At 45.4% G+C, this 26,205-nt stretch overlaps 1 protein-coding gene across 2 annotated transcripts in view; it reads right to left on the reverse strand.

Annotated features, from left to right (window-relative positions):
• srgap3 (SLIT-ROBO Rho GTPase activating protein 3) overlaps nt 1-26,205 on the reverse strand; it is a 140,688-nt gene that overhangs the window by 41,285 nt on the left and 73,198 nt on the right. The window contains exons 5-11 of one of the 2 annotated variants that reach the window (XM_079510061.1): nt 16,781-16,966; nt 16,651-16,692; nt 11,558-11,686; nt 7,015-7,236; nt 5,867-5,968; nt 3,076-3,273; nt 433-517 (exon numbers count right to left, since the gene is read on the reverse strand). In XM_079510061.1, coding sequence (XP_079366187.1) covers nt 433-517; nt 3,076-3,273; nt 5,867-5,968; nt 7,015-7,236; nt 11,558-11,686; nt 16,651-16,692; nt 16,781-16,966 — 964 coding nt within the window. The remainder of the gene's footprint in view (nt 1-432; nt 518-3,075; nt 3,274-5,866; nt 5,969-7,014; nt 7,237-11,557; nt 11,687-16,650; nt 16,693-16,780; nt 16,967-26,205) is intronic. The other variant, XM_079510060.1, reaches the window with a different exon arrangement.

Consider the following 26,205-nt stretch of genomic DNA (forward strand, 5'->3'; position numbering starts at 1 on the left):
TCTGAGTTATTTAACTTAATGCATTCTCAATGGCAATGAGCAGCACTAGTCTAAAATTTAAAATCTAAAATCAAATATGACCTCCTTAGTTTTCACTACACCCCATCCCCAAAACCATGGCCCAACCACACGCCTCCGTAGAGCCCCTAACCTCTGTACCCCTCCGTAGAGCCCCTTACCTCTGTATCCCTCCATAGAGCCCCTTACCTCTGTACCCCTCCGTAGAGCCCCTTACCTCTGTACCCCTCCGTAGAGCCCCTTACCTCTATCACTGCTGCTCATTATATAGGAGCTAAATGACCACGAGCCCGAGGGCGTCTGTTTTACAGACTCATCCCCGGATTCTCTGGGTCATAATTAGAGGATGCCACACTGTGGACAAGACGCCTGCCATTAACACACATCACAGAGAACAGCAAGGCCCTTCCTTACCTTCGCCCAGGGTCTGTTTCAGTAGGTCATGCTTGGCCTGCAGCTTAATGATGAGGTTGCTCCCGTTCAGATACTCCTTAAATTTCTGCAAAGACACAAAATGGAGTGGTGTAAGTGAGTGAACAGCTCTAATGCAGTCTGACGACATGAGCCCCACATACTGTACTGTAGCTCGGTGTCACCCGTGACGACAGGCAGGCACAAATTCCATTTGTTCCATTTGTAATTTCATTTTTGCAAACAAAATGGTGTAGCGATGATGGCTTGATTTTTATATGCTGAACACTTTTTTCCAACCAGGGCCCTAGTCTATTGCCTCTTGGCATTCCTTGATTGATTGATTGATTGATTGATTGCATTTTTTAATTGTCGAGTGTCACACTTTTTGGGGACTTTGGTCTCTCTTGCCTCAACAGTGATCTCACGTTTCACATTATATGTTGAACTGAAGAAACAGGCAAAGAATTGATTGCATATGATTTAAATTTGACCCTTGCTTCCCTTGAAAACTGGAGTCTTCCGGGACCAGCCAGGGAGAGGCAGGGAAAAGTCCATTTCAGAGATTTAGAGCTAAGATACTTCCGTGATTAAACTGCACATGCTTCCACTGAATAACTGAATATCTAATAAACGAAAGCTCAAATGAGGTCATGGACAATCAGAGCCGAGGTTGACAAAAATCAACTTCCTTTAAGCCAGTGGTCTTCAACCAGTGGTCCGGGGACCACCAGTGGTCCTTGAGGAGGTTCCAGGTGGTCAACCAGCTAAATGATGGAGAGTTGGTAACCAAATGGACCCTTATTAGATCTTTGACTCTTGAGAATGTAAAATAACTCTCAAAGAGTTAAATTACTGTTAAACACCTACGTTAAGCTACTTAATTTACAAGACTAGACCTGTACGTGCCCGTCGGCCACCGGCCTACTTGGGAACGATGCAACTTGGGAACCTAACAATACCTGTTGTCATAGCACCCATTTTAACTGTTTGTCTGTGTCCCTTTTGTGCCCATACTGTATATGGAGATCTCTGTAGTATGCAATGCCCATTGTCAAAGCACCCATTTTAACTGTCTGTCTGTGTGTGTCCCACATGGATTTGATCAACGTCTGCCATATCTCTCCTATAGTACCACATGAATACAGCATGGAATTGTTGATGAAATCTTATCCAACGACAACAACATATTCTTCAGTTTTGGGTCTGCAAAGTTATCAAACGTGGTCCGTGGCTTAAATGCCGAATAAATAATAGACCTCGACATAAAAAGGGTTGAAAACCACGGCTTTAAGCAGTGAGAACGCGGCATTAGCTCAATTATTTTTCTAAAGTACAGACAGGTAGCTGTTCGCTGCAGAGTGGATCTTCAACTTCCATCGTTACCGACTCGCTGCTCTACAGCCGGGCACCAGTCTAGTATTATAAAAATCACACCTGTGTGAAGTGAGGAGCGCTAATATATTAACCCATTCAGGCCTGACGTCGAAATTAAAAAAAACGTTCGCTCTGAAAGAATATATATTCAAAGATTTGTGCCGCATTTTTACGATTTTTCAAAAATAGCAGACCTACAAGTTCATAGCGCGCCACTCGGTGGCGCGCTATGAGCTTGTAGATCTGCTATTTTTCAATAGCTAAAGTATAACATAATGCTTAGTTAAAACACCAAAAGGGGTTCCCGCACAAAATGGGTTAAAAGCTATAATATGACACAGATGCGTCCTCAGGTCTAAATGGGTTAAAGTCTAACTCATTGATTAGGTGATGTAATGGTGATGTAAAACAAACGGTGTCAAAACAAACATTAAATTCTCTTGATTGTCAATGGCATTTAATGTTTGTGTTAGGGACAAGATGACGTAAGTTTTCCCTTCATTGTCAATGGAGTTTTTAAAACAAACATTGAACTAAAAACAAACATTAAACCTGTAGTTGTAACATTAACACAATCCGTGCCAGGATTCCTTCAAAATAGGAGCTCTGGGGTGCCGGAAAAGACAGTTTTTACTCTGAAACCCACGACCCGGAAACAAACCGGAAAAAATGTTTGCTTTACATTGCTAGCTTACATTGCTATCGTTTTAATTTATACGATATATGATCCAAAAAGCGTTCATATTTTGAGGGAGAGACGGATGAGGAGCAGAAATGAAGCGCTAGTATATCCATCAGATCAAAACCACGGAGAGCGCCCCGGATTAGGAGAGACTGTGTTAAACCAGGGGTTCTCAACGTTTTTGGCCGGGGACCCCCGGAAATGCTTTGGCAATGTCTCGGGACCCCCGCCCCGCCCCCTCCCGACCCCCAATATAAATTGACTGCTACAATAACCTTAAACCATTTTGGGCGGGAACCCCTTTTGGTGTTTTAAGCATTGTTATAATTTAGCTATTGAAAAATAGCAGATCTACAAGCTCATAGCGCGCCACCGAGTGGCGCGCTATGAACTTGTAGGTCTGCTATTTTTGAAAAATCGTGAAAATAAAATTTAAAAAACCCCCTTTTTTTTTCTTTTTTTTTAAAAAATAATTTGGGGACCCCCTAAAATAGTTTGGCGACCCCCCGAGGGGTCGCGACCCACGGGTTGAGAACCCCTGTGTTAAACATTAAAGCCCCTCAAAAACAGCCGGATGATGAACTCACGGTAAAGTAGAAGACTTCCGTCTCCTGCTGGTTGGCTCTCCTCTTGGCGATGTTCATCTTGCTCATGTAGGACTCGGAGGCCACCGACCTGATGGACTCGGTGGAGCGGCTGTGTTGGAACGCGTCCGACACGTCAAAGTCCTCCACCGTCAGCATGTCCTGCAGGGTCTGCATGGTGGCGTCCAGGGTCTTCCTCACCTGGACACAGATCACCCGCTTACAACGTTACCAACCCATCATCACCAATGTGTTCTTAAAGGAGAATTCCATGCTAGAAGGCTTTATTACCTTTCTTATCTTTCTTTGTAGTTGTTACGTCCCCGCCAAAGAGGTCCAGGTGTTATTTTGTGCAAGAACTTCTTATTAGCTATTTCCCCTACCATAAGCCCTCAATGAATTGCATTGAATGGGAATTGAATGGGGCTATGGGGTGTTGTGCTAATTCGCTTATTTCCATCAAAATAAGTAGTGAAGTGTGCCGCTTGGGATATTATGTACATTATGAAGAGAGGATATATACAAAAAAATAATAATTTTGAGCGATGGAAATAAGCGAATTAGCACAACACCCCAACATAGCCCCATTCAATTCCCATTCAATTCAATGCAATTCATTTAGGGCTTATGTTAGGGGAAATAGCCAATAAGGAGCTTTTGCACAAAATAACACCTGGACCTCTTTGGTGGGGAGTCTGGGGACGTAACAACTACAAATAAAGGTAAGAAAGCCTTCTAGCATGGAATTCTCCTTTAACTGGACCATGGAATGGAGGCAATATGGACATTTCCTACATACTAGGCGACTAGGGAAATGCGGAAATTAAATTAAAGCGAAAACATTGTGCGAAATATAGAACTTGAGCAACTGTTGACAGTTTCATGGACAGGCATGGATTAATTTACCAGGCAGGTAAATCAATTTGAAAGACGAATCCTGCACTAAAGCAGACCAGACTGTAGAAACAGGAGGAGGAACAAAAACGTGTCTGGCAGATGCATAAACAGCATGAAAAAAAAAAACCCCACCCCATTAAATGTCACAAATGACACAGATAGGGGCCATTTTAAATAACAGCATGGCTCTGGTCCGTTAGCGACCAGCAACAGGGAGAGAGACAGAGATAGGAAGGACATTATGTGAAGCATGCAGGTCTGACAAGCCGTGGTTATTATTCCATTTTGACCTGAGATCAGATTCTAAAAATGTCTTCTACATCCTGACAGTTTTCTGAAAAAGCTATGTTTCTATGTCAGTGGTCCTTCGATTTTTCAAAAATAGCAGACCTACAAGCTCGTAGCGCGCCACTCGGTGGCGCGCTATGAGCTTGTAGATCTGCTATTTTTCAATAGCTAAAGCATAACATGATGCTAACACCAGAAGGGGTTCCCGCCCAAAATGGGTTATTATCACCACCATTAGCACCTGCGTTTCTCCACTCCCCCTTGTCTGCTGCTGCTGCTGCAACTGAGAGGGCCTTCTCTACACTTCAGAGGAATCACCTCATTAGGTGCTATCACAACCTAAACATTCTCAGCTCCTGTGGAGCGAGGGGTCCTTCACGGAGTTTCAAAAACAGATTGTTATGCATATATAGTTCGGCTCCTCCTATGGGCTCTGGGGAGATAGTCAGTGGTGGAAAAAGTACTCACATTGTAAAAGTAAAAGTATCAATACTGCAATGTAGAAATTCAATGAAAAGTCCGGAATAAAAAAATTGTATTGAACAAAAGTAGCACACGGCCAAAATGTATATAGGTCTGAAGTGGTTAACGTTTGTAATCAAAATCTAAATCTAACAAGTAACTCGTAACTGTAGTGGAGTAAAAGTACAATATTTGCCTCTGAGATGTAGTGGAGTAGAAGTAAAATAACTGAAAATTGGAAATACTCAAGTAGTATAAAAAATAATAGTTTTTTTACCGATACAGGTTTAGGTACAGTAGAGAGAGCATGGGAGTGACACGCAGCAAATGGTCCGCCCCGCTGGGGAATTGAACCGGGGACCCGCTGTCAGGCATCAGAGCAAGGTAGTGTGCGGCACGCCCCCAAACACTTGGCTTGACACTTGACTGTCCGATAATATACAAATGCGACCAAAATGGATCCTTGCGGGTCCATTAATTGGTTACATTTGTACATTCTCAGAGTTACAAATGGATTATAAATGTGACTACGTGAGAGGGGTAAGGATGCTGAGCCTTCCTGGGAGCTCACCTCCTCGTTCTAATGGGTATAAATGTGACTACGTGAGAGGGGTAAGGATGCTGAGCCTTCCTGGGAGCTCACCTCCTCGTTCTAATGGGTATAAATGTGACTACGTGAGAGGGGTGAGGATGCTGAGCCTTCCTGGGAGCTCACCTCCTCGTTCTAATGGGTATAAATGTGACTACGTGAGAGGGGTAAGGATGCTGAGCCTTCCTGGGAGCTCACCTCCTCGTTCTAATGGGTATAAAGGTGACTACGTGAGAGGGGTGAGGATGCTGAGCCTTCCTGGGAGCTCACCTCCTCATTCTAATGGGTATAAATGTGACTACGTGAGAGGGGTAAGGATGCTGAGCCTTCCTGGGAGCTCACCTCCTCGTTCTAATGGGTATAAATGTGACTACGTGAGAGGGGTAAGGATGCTGAGCCTTCCTGGGAGCTCACCTCCTCGTTCTAATGGGTATAAATGTGACTACGTGAGAGGGGTGAGGATGCTGAGCTTTCCTGGGAGCTCACCTCCTCGTTCTAATGGGTATAAATGTGACTACGTGAGAGGGGTAAGGATGCTGAGCCTTCCTGGGAGCTCACCTCCTCGTTCTCGATCTTCAGCGTGGCCAAGCGGGACTGCAGCTGGTGGTAGCGCATCAGCAGCTCAGTCTGGACGGGCTGCTGGGCGCTCACCTGGCACACCTGTAATATAATGAGAAGGATAATTATAATATAATTATTATATTATTATTATGGACAGGCTGCTGGGCACTCACCTGGCACACCTGCATGCGGGAAGAGAACCATTCAACTATAGGACTGGCCTCTCTAGGGCTTAACCCATTTTGGGCGGGAACCCCTTTTGGTGTTTTAAACATTATGTTGTAATTTAGCTATTGAAAAAAAGCAGATCTACAAGCTCATAGCGGTGATAGCGCGCCACCGAGTGGCGCGCTACGAGCTTGTAGGTCTGCTGTTTTTTAACTCAAATCTTTGCTTCATGGGAGGTGGTCCCTGAAACACATTGAGAACCACTGATATAGAAACATGAGGTTTTTCAGAAAAAAAAAAAGTTTTAAAAAAGTCATTTTTTTTTATTTCGACGTCAGGCCTAAATGGGTTAAAGGGCGAACAGGGTATCTTAATCCTATAGTTCTACTGTGAGGCGGAATTGACGCGGCCAGCCTACGTGAAATGGCTTGTTTGGCATATTTTATGCAGGCTGGCAGAGTTTTTTCCGGCACATCCTTGAGAGAAAGCTCTGAAAACAAAGAAAGCATTTGGCGGTTTTACGTACATGCCCTGCGGCGTTCCATAACAAATAGCTGAATCCAACCCGTTTCTCATTGACTACCAGAATTGTTTCAGTCTGTGTCGCGACTCGCTCCCCAGCCAAGGTCTCCACGCCGTCGTATTTAGAAGACCATTAACTCCAACGTGGAAGTGCCTCTCGCCTAAAGTATGGCTTCCGACCACGACAGAGGCCCGCCGTCTCATGCGACCTTGAGCCACGTGAGACACCACCGAGCGAGCTAGAGCGAGCGAGTTGCCGTGTCGGACGTCGCGAAGTAAGTTGCGACACGATAGGCAGAGAATAGTAAATAATGTTCTGGCGAGAGCGTTTCCCCCCCGACTGCCACTCAAAGTGGCTACTGGCCAATCAGTCCTTGCGCAACAACCCGTATAGGCTTTGGAATGACACAGACACAATAAGTATGGGAGCGGTTTGGTTAAAGCCTGGCTCTCACCTCGTCTCCCATGTGCGGCAGGTACTCGAAGCGCACGGGGGGACAGAACACCTGGTTGTGCATGTCCATGATCTTGTGCTTGTCGCTGCGCGAGTCCAGGTTGTCCACGGCGTTCTCGATGATGTCCAGACCCTCGTGGCGAGACGTCTCCAGGTTGTACTCCGCAGACAGGTAGGTCCTGAACGTGCGCGCCAGGCTCGCGTGGTAGCCCAGGTCGCAGCACTGCGAAGGAGAGAGGGGGAATCACATCACAATCAAATGTATTTGTTTAGCACATTTATAAACAACTCTCATTGTGCTCCACAGGCCAGAGAAAACAATACAATACAGTACAATACAATACACCAGTATAATAAGACAATAAAGGTTAAAACAACACACAGTTAAAGTACTCAAGCAATAGAAAAAACATTAATGGCAGTTAAGAGCAGCAAGGAAAACATTTCCTATCAACATAAAAGTGCAGGATCATCAGGGGGATTTCAAAGGCCTGTGAATATAAAAAAAATAAGTCTGAATTAAAAAGTCTCAATGGAGGGAGCAGAGCTAACAACGAGGGGAATGCTGTTCCACAGTGTAGGGGCTGCGACAGCAAAAGCTGCGGTCGCCTCTGAGCCTCTTTTTTATTGGTAGAACTTCTAAGAGTCTCCTGTCTGCTGACCCGAGGGTCCTAATGGAGGGGGGACAGGATAGGAGGTCGGTGATGTAAGAAGGGGGCCAGTCCGTTCAGGGCTTTGTAGACAAAAAGGAGGATTTGGGGAAGAAGTAATGGTATATCCAGTTTAAACATTCTGTACTCCGCCAGCCCTAATCTAAGCCCCTCATTATGCATCGTAGTCAAACAGTGGGTCAAACAGTCTGACAGCCCTTTTCGCAAGTACACAATTAATTATGTTGCATAATTTCCGATTCCATCACCTGCTGAAATTGCGCTAACCTGACCTCAGCCATGAACTAAATTCCCGAATTAAGATTCTCGCCGGAGGGTCCCGGTTCGTTGGGATGCAGAGGCAGTCGGTGTACACATGGATTACAGGAGCGCGCACAGCAGGACGCCCAGGCTAATTACAGCACCTTATCACGCAGAGTTGAATGAACTAACCTAATTAGGCTGGGGGGGAGGGGGGGGGGGGGGTGGTGGTCGTTTAGAGGGAGCTGTAGGCTACTGACAGTTAATAATGTGAATAACGTATTGGACTGGTCTTTAGCGCAGAGGAAGCTTCGTCTTAGCATTCCAAGCTGACTTTCTCTGCTTTTACATGTATAGGATCAGTAGACTGTTGTAAAACATGTGAATAAAACATATGAATAGCTTATTAGTATTTACGCATGGTTTCCGCAGCCATTGGTGTATGAATGTGTGTGTGGATGGGTGAATGTAATGCACAATCTATGTAAAGCGCCTTGGATAAAGGCGCTATATAAATGCACCATTTACCATTTACGCATATTACGGTGGCTCAGGGGTAGAGTGGCTGGATGGTAACCGCAAGGTTGCCAGTTCGAACCCGAGCTCCCCCAGAGTTGGTGTCGAAGTGTCCTTGAGCAAGACTCTGAACCCCTAGTTGCTCCTGATGTGCTGGTTGGTGCCTTGCATGGTTTCCGCCACCATCGGTGTATGAATATGTGTGTGAATCTATGTAAAGCGCCTTAGATAAAGGCGCTATATAAATGTACCATGTACCATTTTATTTATTTATTTTAGCCAAAATGACTAAGGCCACATATTTCCCAGCTGGTGTTGTGCTGTCTGGTCGGTAAAGGCTCTGAACATGCCTCCTTCCCACTGCTTGTAGCTGCCCCACTGGCCAGTCAGTCAGGCCTCCTCCCCACTGGCCAGTCAGTCAGGCCTCCTCCCCACTGCTTGTGGCAGCCCACTGGCCAGTCAGTCAGGCCTCCTCTCCCACTGCTTGTAGCTGCCCCACTGGCCTGTCAGTCAGGCCTTCTCTCCCCACTGCTTGTGGTGGCCCACTGGCCAGTCAGTCAGGCACACAATAGCATTCACCACAGCTCAACAGGATTTAGGATGACATGCCCTTTCAGTTGGCAGACCTGGGAGCCAGCAGCGACCTCATCAAAGTTAATCTGACACAGGGTCGGGACGGCCAACCAATCAGGGCCTCTGAATCTGACATGGGGTCGGGACGGCCACCAATCAGGGCCTCTGGAGTCAGATCTCAGTGTAAAGCTGCCTCCAGATCCAGTTTCAGTCGTCATTGTCTGTCTATGATCACTTTAGGCACCTTCGATCTCATGTGACTTAATGGGCAAAACTACGATTAGATAAGATTAGTATACGATATACCATAAAATATAACAGGTTGAAGTGCTATCTATGGAGACGGTAAACTATCTCTGCTCCTCGCCCTGATGTGTCAAGGCGTCTGTCACTGTCCAGTTTATGGACAGCCCTGTCTATTGTTGTTTATCACGTTGTCAATGCTGTGGAAATGGCGATAGGTCACAGGTGGGCGCCTGGATGTGGATGGACTGTCAAGTTGCAAACCACACTTTTAGGCTTCTGTTGGAAGTCGACCGTTGCGTTGTGGTAAACTAATTTGCCATGTTTTACTATTTTAAAAAAACGTTTTTTTAAATAGTTCAGCTGATCTACAGTAGCTGTAGTAGCTGATCTACATCGATACGTTGTGAGCTTGTAGATCGGCCATTTTAACTATTTTAAAAGGTTTTTCAAAATAGTAAAGAATGGCGAAAGAGTTTAGGGATAAGAGATATGAGATCAGATTCTAAAAATGTCTTCTACATCCTGACAGTTTTCTGAAAAAGCTATGTTTCTGTGTCAGTCGTTCTTCGATTTTTCAAAAATAGCAGACCAAAGCAAAGTCAGCCTTTTAACCCGCGTCTGTCCTAGCAACGCTAAGAAGATCTAGAATACAAAACAGACTGATTCAAATGCTTGGTTTTTGCCGTGGCTCATGAATACACCTAAAGTACATTCTAGTAGATGAAAGCAAAACAGGGACTGTGGATCGTCTTCTATTGTGTGCAGGAAGGAATGGATGCACACCGAGTTGTTTTTATTTGTCACACAAAACACCCGCAGCATCCTCCACTAGTAGGGTTTACAAAGACTCTGTTTCCTCCCCACTTCACCTCCCATGTAGCGGTATGAACCACAGTGGTGCACACTGAGGGAGAGAGAGAGAGAGAGAGAGAGAGAGAGAGAGAGAGAGAGAGAGAGAGAGAGAGAGAGAGGCCTCACTCAGACCTTTACTGCATTGCTGTATGCTTGTTGGATGAATGTTGTGTAGTGTCATGGCCGCCCCAATGCATTTCCAATGGAAGTCACATGGTTTGTAGTCCACATTTTGGACTACAAGCTGTTGTATGGCTTTCGGCTGTGTTTCGGCTGTGTTTCGACTGCGCCCCTCCCCCTCATACAACACAAATGTTGTGTCAAACCATGTGACTCCCATTGGAAATGCATTGGGGCGGCCATGACACTACACAACATTCATCCAACAAGCATACAGCAATGCAGTAAAGGTCTGAGTGAGGCCAGAGAGAGAGAGAGGGAGAGAGAGAGAGAGAGAGAGAGAAAGAGAGGAAAATAGAGAGAGGAATAGAGACTGAGAGATACAGAGACAGAGAGAGTTACCCTGCGTCAAGTGCGTCATGTTTCCATATCGCCTTGCCACCATTACTGTGTATTTTACTTGGCCACAGCGCTGAGTTGGTGACGGTGACAGGCAGGCAGAGACGAGCACAATGCCAGGTTTGTGTGTGTTTAACTTTCAGCAAAGATCCACAAAGCAGTGTAATTACCACTACACCGGATGGCCATATAGGAAGAGGAGAGCAGAGGAAACAGACAGGAGAGCAAGCAGGATATGTTACGTTTCCTCCGCCAATGCTCTGCCCTTAGAATGAATTATGACGGTTTGAAAGAAAGTCGCAGCATTGTCTTCTGGGTGGGTAGTACTACTAGTACTACACCGTCTCACTACTACACTGCATTAGTGTGAGGTTCATTCAGCCCTCCGCTGATAGAAAACAGAGAGAATGCATCGTGGGGTAAACACAGAGCAGCTTGGAGACAAGCCGCCAACAGGCTGAAAGTGAGAAAACAGGAACAGATGGTGAGAGAATGTCTACAGCGCTGCGACCGACGTTAAACCATTTAGACCCGAGACCAGATTCTACAAAATGTCTTCGAAAATCATGACAGTTTTCTGGAGAAAAAATAAACCTACGTTTCAGTATCAGTGGTTCTCAAACTATTTCGTTAATTGGCCCAACGATCGACCCCCATCTGAAAATATGTTGTTCCAGGGACCTCCCAGAAGCAATGATATGAGTTAAAAAACGTTTACTGTGAACGAATATATATTCAAAGATTTGCACTTTTCACGATTAAAAAAAATAAAATTCAACAGCTAAAGTATTAAAATGATGGTTAAAAAGTGGTTAAAAGCTATATATAAGGTGACACAGATGCGTTCCTCGGGTCTAAATGGGTTAAACCAACATCTGAAATCCCGTCTGAGAGGCAAACAAACACGCGTGGCTATCACATACTTACATCAATCATATCGGAGACGTCGTGTATGTAATATTTCGCCACCACAGCGTTCGTCGCTGCCAGGTTCAACAAATAGTCGTTCCGGGCCTTCGTGCATTTCAGCTTATTCTCCGAGTACTTGGCTTGCCTCTGGGGAAGGAGAGGGGAGAGAGAGAGAGAGAGAGAGAGAGAGAGAGAGAGAGAGAGAGAGAGAGAGAGAGATAAAGGAAAAGCCATCAGTGGGGGGAAGATTAAGCAATGGTGAGAGTTGGGGAATTTTTTCCCCTCATTAACAGTAAACAGTAGACTTGGAACAGGCCTCACTGAAAATCAGTAGTGGAAAGTAACTAAGTACATTTACTTAAGTACTGTACTCAAGTACAACTTTGAGGTACTTTATTTGAGTATTTCCAATGTCGAGTACTTTTACTTCTACTCCACTGCATCTCAGAGGCAAATATTGTACTTTTACTCCACTACGTGTATTTAACTTTAGTTACTAGCTACTTTGTAGATTTGTATTATTATTACAAAACATACACTAATCACTTCAGTCCTATAAACATTTCGTCCATTTGAAAAAGCCGAGCTTATAGAAAGGCTATTTAAAAAATATTCAAGACATTTTAAAACTTGAAATGAGACATTCTGCAATTTCTGCATAATAGTACTTGGGAAGTAAATTATCCATATTGCATATTTCCATATTGCAGTATTGATACTTTTACTTAAGTAAAACATTTGAGTACTTTTTCCACCACTTCTGCAGATACAGTCCAAGAGGGCGAAGAGTAAAAACAGAGAGAAGTGACGTCATGTTTGTAGTTTTCTCTTCACCGAAAACTGGACTATGATATGAATAGGCCTTAAAGGTATTGCTGTGATAATAATATGCTAAATGGCACAGACAGACAGACAGACAGACAGACAGACAGACAGACAGACAGACAGACAGGCATGCGGTCGGTCGCTCCAAGCTACAGTCTGTCTCTGTCTCATGTGAGAGCACAACAACAGGCTGCAGAGCACAGATGTTAACAATGAAACGCCTATAAAAGACGGTCTCGCTCCAGTGAGGTCATGAGAATCTCTCTCCATCTTGACTGTGTGCGTGCGTGTGCGTGTGCGTGTGTGTGTGTGTGTGTGCGCACGCGTGTATACATACCTCCTGACAGTGACGATTATATATATATATATATATATAATCGTCACTGTCAGGAGGAAACCACCCAACTAAACCTTTTTTACGTTTTTGATTTTTGTTCATGAATCAGTTGTGCTTTGTCATTATTGTTAAAATATAATGGTTTTCTTAATTTCCTGAAAAATTAATGAGCGACCTCCTTCTTGGAGATGCTCAACATGCTGTTAACCTGTTGGGACCTGGAAGTCATGGCTGAGACGTCACTGGATATGTGTTAACATGTTGGTAGTCATGTCTGAGACGTCACTGTATATGTGTTAACATGTTGGTAGTCATGGCTGAGACGTCACTGGATATTTGTTAACATGTTGGTAGTCATGTCTGAGACATCACTGGATATGTGTTAACATGTTGGTAGTCATGTCTGAGACGTCACTGGATATGTGTTAACATGTTGGTAGTCATGTCTGAGACGTCACTGGATATGTGTTAACATGTTGGTAGTCATGGCTGAGACGTCACTGGATATTTGTTAACATGTTGGTAGTCATGTCTGAGACATCACTGGATATGTGTTAACATGTTGGTAGTCATGTCTGAGACGTCACTGGATATGTGTTAACATGTTGGTAGTCATGGCTGAGACGTCACTGGTAGTCATGTCTGAGACGTCACTGAATATATATATATATCTGGCACAAACAAAACAAGCGGAACAAGGCAACCTATGATGGTAAACAGAATGATCATAATCGGGACAGAAGCACCTGTTGTCTGTGTTCTCTGCCAACTCCCTCTCCACACCGTCAGGAAGTCTCATCGGCCGCCCGCAACCAACCGGAACAGGCTAGTTTCTTACTTACAATTATATACAGTACACATTAATGTATTGTATACTACTTTTGTCTACATTATATAATACTTATCTATCTATCTATCTATCTATCTATCTATCTATGAGAGAGAGAGCACGTGTGTGTGTGTGTGTGTGTGTGTGTGCGTGCGTGCGTGCGTGCGTGCGTGCGTGCGTGCGTGCGTGCGTGCGTGCCTGCGCGTGCGTACGTGCCTGCGCGTGCGTGCGTGCGTACGTGCCTGCGCGTGCGTGCGTACGTGCCTGCGCGTGCGTGCGTGCGTACGTGCCTGCGCGTGCGTGCGTACGTGCCTGCGCGTGCGTGCGTGCGTGCGTGCCATTGATGGTGAGACTGATTCAGAGCGATACCAAACTGGTTTGATGTCGGTGGATCGGGAGGCACTTCAAAGCGTAATGCTCAAGCAATTTGTACAGAATTTCATTTCTGCTCACAACAAAACTACACACGAGCAATTTATTTCCAATTTCACACCGGGCATTATGATGCTAATTTCCGCACTAGGGTCAGAATAAAGGGGATTTCTTTTTTCATTGCTCCATCCTCCTCCCCTTCTTTAACCCATTTTGGGTGGGAACCCTTTTGGTGTTTTAAACATTATGTTATAATTTAGCTATTGAAAAATAGCAGATCTACAAGCTACAAGATCTACAAATTTGGAATACATTTTTTCAGAACAAACGTTTTTAACTCAAATCTTTGCTTCTGGGGGAGGTCCCCTGGAACAACATCTTTTCAGATGGGGGTCGGAGGCCAATTACAGATCATTTTTGGGGTCCTTGACATGAAATATTGAGTGATATAGGCCTAGAAACATAGGTATTTCAGAAAACTGTCAGGATTTAGAAGACATTTTTTTCAGGCCTAAATGGGTTAAGCCTGTTCGAAGGTATGTGTGTGTGTGTGTGTGTGTGTGTGTGTGTGTGTGTGTGTGTGTGTGTGTGTGTGTGTGTGTGTGTGTGTGTGTGTGTGTGTGTGTGTGTGTGTGTGTGTGTGTGTGTGTGTGTGTGTGTGTGGAGTAATATATGGCTGCTAAAACAAATCAGGTCACAAGGCACAGAGAGAATGAACATTCGTAGCTGCATGCCGTTATAAATAGTGCTCCATTCTCATCTCATGCCAAGCGGACATCTCTGTGGATGGAAGGCGGCCTGAGAGGGAGAACCTGTCGCCTTGCTCTGACGCTCTTTTGTCTTGGTTCTCTCTCTGTGTGCCTGACGGATATATAACCCATTTAGACCTGGGAACGATTCTACAAAATGTCATCTAAATCCTGACAGTTTTCTGATAAACCCTATGTTTTCTATGTGTCAGTCGTTCTCAAACATTTTCACGTTCAAGGACCCCCAAGATTATATGTAATTGGCCCGCCGACCCTCATCTGAACATATGTAGTTCCAGGGACCCTCCCCCAGAAGCAAAGATTTGAGTTAAAAACGTTTGCTCTGAAAGAATTATATATTCAAAGATTTGCACTACATTTTCACGATTTTTCAAAAATAGCAGACCTACAAGTTCACCGAGTGCCGCGCTATGAGCTTGTAGATCTGCTATTTTTCAATAGCTAAAGTATAACATAAAAATGCTTGAAACACCAAAAGGGGTTCCCGCCCAGAATGGGATAAAGGAGCCTAATTTGCATGGAGGAACTTCCTGGTTGAAATCCCAAAAAATGAAATATAATTATGCATACATGTGTGTGTATCTCAAGTTACAGCAAGAAGAACCTTCTCTGTGCTGGTTAGAGGGAGAGGAGGGGGACATGAATTAGGAACTGGACTCAGAAGAACCACATAGTTCGCTCACTGACCTGAAATGGTGCAGTTGCCCGAGGCTGTGTCTGGAGCTGCAGACCTGTCTACTCCAGGCAGACTGACTGCAGCATCTTGTTTCCCTCTCCGTCTGTCTGCGTACTGTATAAGTGTGCTCACTCAGCACTTGTCTGTGAGTGAGCACATCTACAAGCCTCCTTCCTCCTCAATGTTGAAGGGCTTTAGGCAGCCTAATCGCGCATGCGGGTGAAATCAGCCGCCAACTATATCTCGGCCAGACATAATAGGGGTCGGCCCCTTGCAGTCAGCAGCCCAACCCAGTGGTCACTTTGAGTGGCAGCGCACGCGGAAGCCACGGGTGAGTCTTCTTAACCCATTCTGGGCGGGAAGTTCGGGAACCCCTTTTGGTGTTTTAAGCATTATGTTATACTCCACTGTTACGTTCTTAGTTTACGCATGATTCATGATAACTACTTTTTATATATGTGCTTTTTGTTATTGCTTAATGTAAGTCGCTCTGGACTAAGAGCGTCTGCTAAATGCCTAAATTGTACTTTAGCTATTGAAAAATAGCATATCTACAAGCTCATAGCGCGGCACCGAGTGCCGCACAACAAGCTTGTAGATCTGCTATTTTTGAAAAATGTGGCGCAAATCTTTGAATATATATTCTTTCAGAGCGTTTTAAACTCAAATATTTGCTTCTGGAGGGTCCCTGGAACAACATATTTTCAGATGGGGGTCGGCGGCCAATTACATATAATTCTGGGGGTCCTTGACATGAAACATAGTTTTCTGAAAACTGTCATGTTTTAGAAGATTTGTAGAATCGTCCTCAGGTCTACATTAGTCTTAACTAGGCATGTAACGACATATCGTATATCGACATATATCAATATTAATCCCGACGATATGAACCGAGAAAAAAATAATAATAATTAGGGGGGCTAGTGAATTATGAGTTATGCGGGGAGGAAGCGTCAGTGAATCCTCACTATGAGTCTGGCCGCGCCAGGCTATTCCCTCCTCTCCCCTCCCCATATTTCTGGCAGAAGTCCTTGACGGATGATTTCACCCTTCTGCCCTAAACGCCCCAAGTAGGTCTTTCTTGATAAGTAACCTACTGGTGATTCCGCTAGATAGACCCGGTTTGGAATCTAGGAGGTGACATGAGCAAACTGACTACAGTACCAGCCCATCTTCTATTTCATGTTCTCGATCTTCCTGACGGAGCTGCGTCTCTAGGCCCTGCCCCTATACCCACCTTCTATTTCATGTTCTCGATCTTCCTGACGGAGCTGCGTCTCTAGGCCCTGCCCCTATACCCACCTTCTCCTTCATCTTCTCGATCTTCCTGACGGAGCTGCGTCTCTAGGCCCTGCCCCTATACCCACCTTCTCCTTCATGTTCTCGATCTTCCTGACGGAGCTGCGTCTCTAGGCCCCGCCCCTATACCCACCTTCTCCTTCATCTTCTCGATCTTCCTGACGGAGCTGCGTCTCGGGGGCCGGTCCTCGTGGCGCAGGAGGTTGACGTTGAGGTCTCCAGACTTGCTGAACTGCTTCTCCTCCTGCTTCTCAGCGTCCTTCAGCTTGTTCTCGGCGCTGCTGCTCTCAGTGTGGTACATGTGGTACGTCTTCATCACCTGCAAGGAGACGAGAGAATGAGAGAGAGAGAGAGAGGGGGGGGGGGGGGGGGGAGAGAGGGATAGAGAGAGGGAGAGATGTAAACTTTTTTTTTTAAATAGTTTTTATCCCACGATTTTGCACCCATTTTTTCACCCAGTGTCAATTATCGAATGTAATCCTGTGCGCTACACTTCCTCTAACAACCTGGGGGGGGGGGCAGCGGACTGACCTCATGCTTCCTTCGATGCATGAGGAGTCCAAGCTGCTTCTTTTCACCTGACAGGGGGGGGGGGGGAGTTTTCCCGGACGGAACGTAGCGCGTGGAAGGAACATGTAATTCTGACCAGTTCGAGAGATGTAAACTTGAAAAGATAACCACGAGAATCACCAGCAAACATTCTTCAGATGTAAAACAAAGCACATAATGGGAGTGTGTTCCAGTACCTTGATGAACTGAATACACAGGACCACAATGGAAACGCACTGTTGTGACGAAAAGAGAGTTGAGCCAGAAGGCAAAGCTCTCTGTCTACCGAGCAATCTTCGTTCCTACTCTCACCTATGGTCATGAAGTGTGGGTCATGACCGAAAGAATAAGGTCGCGAATACAAGCAGCCGAAATGACGGGTGGCTGGCATCTCCCTTAGAGATAGGGTGAGAAGTTCAGTCACACGAGAGAGACTCGGAGTAGAACCGCTGCTCCTTCGCCTGGAAAGGAGTCAGCTGAGGTGTTTCGGGCATCTGGTTAGGATGCCTCTCGGGCGCCTCCCTAGGGAGGTCCTCGACGCACGTCCCACTGGGAGGAGACCCCGGGGCAGACCAAGGCGCAGTTGGAGGAAACACATCGACTCACTGGCCTTGGAACGTCTCGGAATCCCCCAGGAGGAAGTCACTAATGTTGCTCTGGAGAGGGAAGTCTGGAGCACTCTGGTGGAGCTGTTGCCCCCGCGACCCGACTACGGATAAGCGGTTGAAGATGGATGGATGGACAATGGAAACAAGACCCTTATTAGGGCTTTTTGTGTTATCTTTTTAACAATCATTGTACCGCTGTACTTTCTAATTTGTCCAACTCATTCTTCTTTATAGTTTCTTTGAAATCCTGAAAAGGCCCCTTCTGTTCCCAGCAGTAATGCACTGGTCAGCGCCACTGGGTGACTAATGATCCAGGAAAGTGAGCACCCATGCAGCCAAAATGTCAGGTGCACATCATTAGTATTCTTATCAGGAGCACAGCCTGCCATGAATATGTATGGGTGGGCCACTGCTGGGAACCGGGGGGAAGTTATTAACCAAGCCTCTCCCTCGGGCAAAAAACAAACAAACCTCTAAGCTGAAAGATATCTCTCAAAAACAACAAGAGTCGGCATGTAAACACGTATCAAGAATAAGATATGTTATCCTTTGCCCATTTCTGTCAAACGGAAAATATTGTTTGGACATTTTCATATCACACTGGCACAATATCACTTGTGCTGAGATATGGCATCACATCTATCCATCCATCCATATGTAGTGGTTCTGCTCATCTTAGCCAAGCTTGCCAGGCATATTATAACCCCATACTCTCACAAAGGCACGGTTGGCTTCCATACCGGGGAACGGTTCATCACCCAAGGCTTTCGCCTTTTCAGCCCTTTTTCAGTGGCAGAGTGACAACATTGTTCTCCATATCCGCTACTGCATATTTATCTTCCTCTCTCTCTAGTCATACGTGGACTCTCTACCCACCCTAGGGTGCACAGAGTGCAGACAAAACATGTGCGATCAGAAGGACCTGGAAGGGACTCGTTAGACATTATGCTGTACCGACAGTCTGTATACAAAGGCAAGAGACACCAGTTCACTGCATCCTGTTTAACCTATTTAGGCCTGACGTCGACATTTAAAAAATGTATTTTTAAAATGCCTTTTTTTCTGAAAAACCTCATGTCAAGGACCCCAAACATTATATGTAAATGACCACCGACCCCCATCTGAAAATATGTTGTTCCAGGGACCCCTCCAGAAGCAAAGATTTGAGTTAAAAACTGAAACTCTGAAAGAATATATATTCAAATATTTGAGGCACATTTTCACGATTTTTCAAAAATAGAAGACCTACTGCATTTGACACGATTGACCATTCAATTTTAATACAGCGTCTGGAGCACTGGGTAGGCCTGTCTGGCACGGCCCTGTCCTGGTTTTCCTCCTACCTAACAAACAGAAGCTATTTTGTCAATCTAGCTGAGTTTGACTCAGACAAACACAACATCAGTTCTGGTATTCCACAGGGCTCAATTCTTGGTCCTCTGTTATTCTCCCTGTACATACTGCCATTGGGAGAACTCATTACCAATCACGGAGTCAATTTTCATTTCTATGCTGATGATACCCAACTTTATCTTTCTGTAGATCCAGATGATCTCTGTGCCTTAGACCCGCTGTTGACCTGTCTGTCTAGCATTAAATGCTGGATGAGTGAGAACTTTCTCAAGCTAAATGAGGATAAGACAGAAGTTCTCATAATCGGTTCTAGTGAGCAGAAAGAATCGATAAAAAGCAGACTTGGCAACCTGACTGTAGAAGGTAACAGTACAGTAAAGAACTTGGGGATCACTATTGATTCTGAACTGAATTTTAATTCACACATTAATCATGTTACCAAGATTGCCTTTTTTCATCTTAGAAATATTGCACGAATCAGAGCCTATTTGTCACTGGACGATGCAAAAACGCTAATCCACGCCTTTGTTTTTTCTCGGCTTGATTACTGCAATGCACTTTTTTCTGGATTGCCTAAGAAATCAACTGACAGATTACAACTTGTCCAAAATGCAGCAGCCAGAGTCTTAACTAGAACTAAGATGAGAGAACATATTACTCCAGTCTTGGCCTCATTGCACTGGCTTCCGGTTGTTTTTAGGATTGATTTTAAAATTCTTTTACTTGTTTATAAAGCTCTCAATGGTCTCGCACCTTCCTACCTACATGACTGCCTGCCGAAATATGTCCCAAACCGCCCCCTAAGGTCTTCCACTGCTGGCCTGCTCGCTTTGCCTAAAAAAATGGCAACTAAAAAATACGGGGAAGCAGCTTTTTGCTTCTACGGGCCGACGGCGTGGAACAAACTCCCACTGTACCTTCGACAGGCAGCCTCTGTAGACATTTTTAAAGCTCAGCTCAAGACCCACTTTTACACCCTTGCTTTTAATTGATTTATCTGTCTTTTAAAAAAAAATATTATTCATGTCCTCACTGTATTGTTTATGCCCTGCTTTTATTTTATTTTTTGTGTAAAGCACTTTGAGCTGCATTTCATGTCATGAAAGGTGCTATACAAATAAAGTTTTATTATTATTATTATTATTACAAGCTCGTAGCGCGGCACTCGGTGCCGCGCTATGAGCTTGTAGATCTGCTATTTTTCAACATGCTAAAGTACAACATAATGCTAGTTCCCGCCCAAAATGGGTTAACACCTCCTCCTCCACCCTCCCAGGTGCTCGACAGAGAAGAGCAAGGCTGTTACTTCCCAAAAAAATGTAGGGCAGAGGCATCCAGGACAGGACAGCTGTCCCAGCTGTGTGTCAGTGTCTGTGTGCATGGCAGCTTTGAGCCTTTTCCCCCAACGGCCTTGCCTCGGTGGCCCCATTCTTAATGGCCGTTAAAAAAGAAAGCCCAGATGTGACCAGTGTCTTTAACCCGTTCTGGGCGGGAACCCCTTTTGGTGTTTTAAACATTAATTTAGCTATTGAAAAATAGCAGATCTACAAGCTCATAGCGCGCCACCGAGTGGCGCGCTACGAGCTTGTAGGTCTGCTATTTTTGGAAAATCGCGAAAATCGCAAATCTTCCAACGTTTTTAACTCAAATCTTTGCTTCTGGAGGGTCCCTGGAACAACATATTTTCAGATGGTGGTCGGCGGCCAATTACATATAATTCCGTGGCTCCTTGACATTAAATAGTTTGAGAACCACTGACATAGAAACATGGGTTTTTCAGAAAACTTTTATAGGATTTAGAAGCCAATTTATTTTACAATCTCCCTCAGGTCTAAACGGTTTAAATGCCTGAAACGCTTTGGAAGCACCAGAGAGTGCATTCACATATTATCGTCTGTGAACACAACACACCTCAGGATGTCACACAGCCAGCAGCATAAACGCTGGGTTTTGTTTGTTTGTTTCCCCCCACAACCAACCCGGCTAGTTTCCGCTGGTTAATGTTCACTTGGAAGTGCATTTAAGCAGCGGGGTTTCTTTCTTTTATCTCTAGGAATATATATATATATATATATATATATATAACCCAGGCCAGGAGCATCCCACGGATGCAAATGGGTCAGGGCGACAAGAAAGAACCTAGGAAGGAAAAAAAAGGCCAATTATTTCCAGTGACTGTATACGACACAAAAATAGCAGATCTACAAGCTCACAACACGATCGCATAGTGATGTGTTCTGAGCTTGTCGGTTGGCTATATGTTCACTATTCCTTAGTGTATGTCCTTAACCCGTTTAGACCTGAGGATGATTCTACAAATGTCTTCTAAATCCTGACAGTTTTCTGAAAAGTCCTATGTTTCGTTCTCAAACATTTTCATGTCAAGGACCCCCAAAAATATATGGATTTGGCCGCCGACCCCCATCTGAAAATATGTTGTTCCAGGGACCTCCCCAGAAGCAAAGATTTGAGTTAAAAACGTTCGCTCTGAAAGAATATATATTGAAACATTTGGGCCGATCTGCTATTTTTCTAACCTGACTCTGCCAGATGGGGCAGCAGAGAGTACACTGGGTTCCCCCCTCCTGCTCCCATCTGGGAACTCTCAGGCAGACTTGATGCCCGGCCACAAAACGGCCTGGCCAATCAGCAGCAGCTAGAAGCTAGAAGCTGCTGCTAGAAGCTGCTAGAAGCTGCTGCTGATTGGCCAGGCCGTTTTGTGGCCGGGCATCAAGTCTGCCTGAGAGTTCCCAGATGGGAGCAGGAGGGGGGAACCCAGTGTACTCTCTGCTGCCCCATCTGGCGGAGTCAGGTTACTATTTTTCAACAGCTAAAGCAAAACACCAAAAGGGGTTCCCGCCCAAAATGGGATAGGTGGATAAAAGGCTGCCACCAGAGCAGGCTCTTTTCATCTTACACCCCTTGGCTTCAACAAATACGTTCCACACTGAAACTTTGGGGACAGCATTGAAAAAAAAACCATCATAAATATTGTTACAAGAAAGACATCAAAGTAAAATGAATAAATATATATGTATTAGTGACAGCCTGGGCTGACAGTGGAAGTTGCCACTCCAGTAAAAAAAAACTAGGTGAACTCTCCAAGCTGTCAAACCTTCTCTCTCCTCCAACTCCCTGGAAAAATGCTGGCTTTACAGATGGCAAGTTGGCAACACGCTGTAGTAGTTGTTTTTTTATGATGCGAGTCTATACCTCGTAGAAGGTGAGTTGATGGAATGAACCCCAACCACAAAATATTTTCTTCCTGGAATAATGCTTAACCCATTTTGGGCAGGAACCCCTTTTGGTGTTTTAAACATTATGTTATAATTTAGCTATTGAAAAATAGCAGATCTACAAGCCCATAGCGCGCCACCAAGTGGCGCGCTACGAGCTTGTAGGTCTGCTATTTTTGAAAAATCGTGAAAATATTTATTTCAGAAAACTGGAGGATTTAGAAGAAATCTTTTAAATTTCGAGGTCAGGCCTAAATGGGTTAAACGCAGCTGTAAGTATGCTCATATAAATATGAGCATTATATATACGGTATCTATATCTTCTGCCCGGCACAAGACGGTGCAAAGGAGCAGCGGGTTTATCATTTCTGTTTTCTGCAGTTTACGGAGTTATCATTTTTACACTGGGGCGACTGTGGCTCAAGAGGTAGAGCAGGTCGTCCAATGATCCATGGGTCGGCGGTTCGAATCCCGGCTCCTCCTGTCTACATGTCGAAGTGTCCTTGGGCAAGACACTGAACCCCAAATTGCTCCCGATGTGCTGGTTGGTACCTTGCATGGCTTCCGCCGCAATCGGTGTATGAATGTGTGTGTGAATGGGTGAATGTAATGCACATATATGTAAAGCGCCTTGGATAAAGGCGCTATATAAATGCACCATTTACCATTTACCATTTTACACTCAGCCCACATTGTTGTAGATCACTGGTTCCCAAATGCTGGGTTGTAACTGAAACATCGAAACGCTTTTTTACTTGACACCCTGATAATAAAATAAGGGCTTAAACTGTCTTGAGTTGCCTCCTTTTCTACTGGGTTGGGACCCATTTGTGGATATTGCTTTACTATTATTAGACAGCGAACTATTGTGATTAAGATGCGCCTGCCTGCCTAGATGTGCGGCGCACATTGATTGCAATATAAAAAATACATCCGATTTCAACACAACACTCACATTCAACAATTTAGGGGAGAGACTCTGCATTGATTTTACATTTTGTTGCTGATTGAATAATGATCAAATAAATACCACTCGTCATGTAAGAATGTTGTGAATCCATAAGCCTCCGGCCTGACATTCCTTTATCTGTCTCTGTAGCTATACAGGGGCGACTGTGGCTCAGGAGGTAGAGCAGGTCGTCCAATGATCCATGGGTCGGCGGTTCGAATCCCGGCTCCTCCTGTCTACATGTCGAAGTGTCCTTGGGCAAGACACTGAACCCCAAATTGCTCCTGATGTGCTGGTTGGTACCTTGTATGAATGGGTGAATGTAATGCACAATCTATGTAAAGCGCCTTGGATAAAGGCGCTATATAAATGCACCATTTACCATTTATTCAATCAATCATCAATATGCAAATTGGGCTCCAAGAGAGCATGCGGAGCACGTTCCTGCTCATTGTCTCTCATTGTTTCATTTACAGTTCATAAATAAATGAACTAACTGAGTGAGAATGGGCGTGTGAATATTAAGTTGATATGTCAAGATATCACAGACGAGGAGACACGCTGTGGTGATTCTGAGAAGCACGGCCACTGCGTTTTGGACACATCATCCTTTCTGTCAGGGAGCTTTCGTTTTCGGCCCGCATCTCACGGCATCATTAGGATGATGTGCATTTCATATGGTCGGTCGAATCATGCAATTGCAATTTTCCTCAGCAGAAAATTGTTTGTGTCTCTTCTAACTTAACCCATTTTGGGCGGGAACCCCTTTTGGTGTTAGCATTGTTATGCTTTAGCTATTGAAAAATAGCAGATCTACAAGCTCATAGCGCGCCACCGAGTGGCGCGCTACGAGCTTGTAGGTCTGCTATTTTTGAAAAATCGAAGAACGACTGACATACGTAGAAACATAGCTTTTTCAGAAAACTGTCAGGATGTAGAAGACACTTTTAGAATCTGATCTCAGGTCAAAATGGGTTAATTGCTAAATCTGAGATTTCTATCTATATGACAGAATAAGATTACATCTCGCCCTTCTGGTATTTTCTCACTCTGTTGTTTTCTAATAGCCACGGCTGAGCCAAAGTGACACTTGTTTACTTTGTGTATACGTCGACGAGCCAGGCATCCTGAACGCACCGAGCCAGGCATCCTGAACGCACCGAGCCAGGCATCCTGAATGCACCGAGCCAGGCATCCTGAATGCACCGACGAGCCAGGCATCCTGAATGCACCGACGAGCCAGGCATCCTGAATGCACCGAGCCAGGCATCCTGAATGCACCGAGCCAGGCATCCTGAATGCACCGAGCCAGGCATCCTGAATGCCCCGAGCCAGGCATCCTGAATGCACCGAGCCAGGCATCCTGAACGCACCGAGCCAGGCATCCTGAACGCACCGAGCCAGGCGTCCTGAACGCACCGACTTCCTGTAAATGCTCATTACGGGAACAACACACTGCAATGGAGAAGCAGTTCATTTGGCCATTACTACAGCAGGAGACAGAGCTGCACTGTGGGCTGTATTACTACAGCAGGAGACAGAGCTGCACTGTGGGCTGTATTACTACAGCAGGAGACAGAGCTGCACTGTGGGCTGTATTACTACAGCAGGAGACAGAGCTGCACTGTGGGCTGTATTACTACAGCAGGAGACAGAGCTGCACTGTGGGCTGTATTACTACAGCAGGAGACAGAGCTGCACTGTGGGCTGTATTACTACAGCAGGAGACAGAGCTGCACTGTGGGCTGTATTACTACAGCAGGAGACAGAGCTGCACTGTGGGCTGTATTACTACAGCAGGAGACAGAGCTGCACTGTGGGCTGTATTACTACAGCAGGAGACAGAGCTGCACTGTGGGCTGTATTACTACAGCAGGAGACAGAGCTGCACTGTTACTACAGCAGGAGACAGAGCTGCACTGTTACTACAGCAGGAGACAGAGCTGCACTGTGGGCTCCATTACTACAGCAGGAGACAGAGCTGCACTGTGGGCTGTATTACTACAGCAGGAGACAGAGCTGCACTGTTACTACAGCAGGAGACAGAGCTGCACTGTTACTACAGCAGGAGACAGAGCTGCACTGTGGGCTGTATTACTACAGCAGGAGACAGAGCTGCACTGTTACTACAGCAGGAGACAGAGCTGCACTGTTACTACAGCAGGAGACAGAGCTGCACCCTTACTACAGCAGGAGACAGAGCTGCACTGTTACTACAGCAGGAGACAGAGCTGCACCATTACTACAGCAGGAGACAGAGCTGCACTGTTACTACAGCAGGAGACAGAGCTGCACTGTTACTACAGCAGGAGACAGAGCTGCACCCTTACTACAGCAGGAGACAGAGCTGCACCATTACTACAGCAGGAGACAGAGCTGCACCATTACTACAGCAGGAGACAGAGCTGCACCATTACTACAGCAGGAGACAGAGCTGCACCATTACTACAGCAGGAGACAGAGCTGCACCATTACTACAGCAGGAGACAGAGCTGCACGGTGGGCTCCATTACTACAGCAGGAGACAGAGCTGCACCATTACTACAGCAGGAGACAGAGCTGCACCATTACTACAGCAGGAGACAGAGCTGCACGGTGGGCTCCATTACTACAGCAGGAGACAGAGCTGCACGGTGGGCTCCATTACTACAGCAGGAGACAGAGCTGCACGGTGGGCTCCATTACTACAGCAGGAGACAGAGCTGCACGGTGGGCTCCATTACTACAGCAGGAGACAGAGCTGCACGGTGGGCTCCATTACTACAGCAGGAGACAGAGCTACACTGCATTACTACAGCAGGAGACAGAGCTGCACTGTGGGCTCCATTACTACAGCAGGAGACAGAGCTGCACTGTGGGCTCC

This window comes from Electrona antarctica (genome assembly GCF_951216825.1).
Source record: "Electrona antarctica genome assembly, chromosome: 9".
NCBI lineage: Eukaryota > Metazoa > Chordata > Actinopteri > Myctophiformes > Myctophidae > Electrona > Electrona antarctica.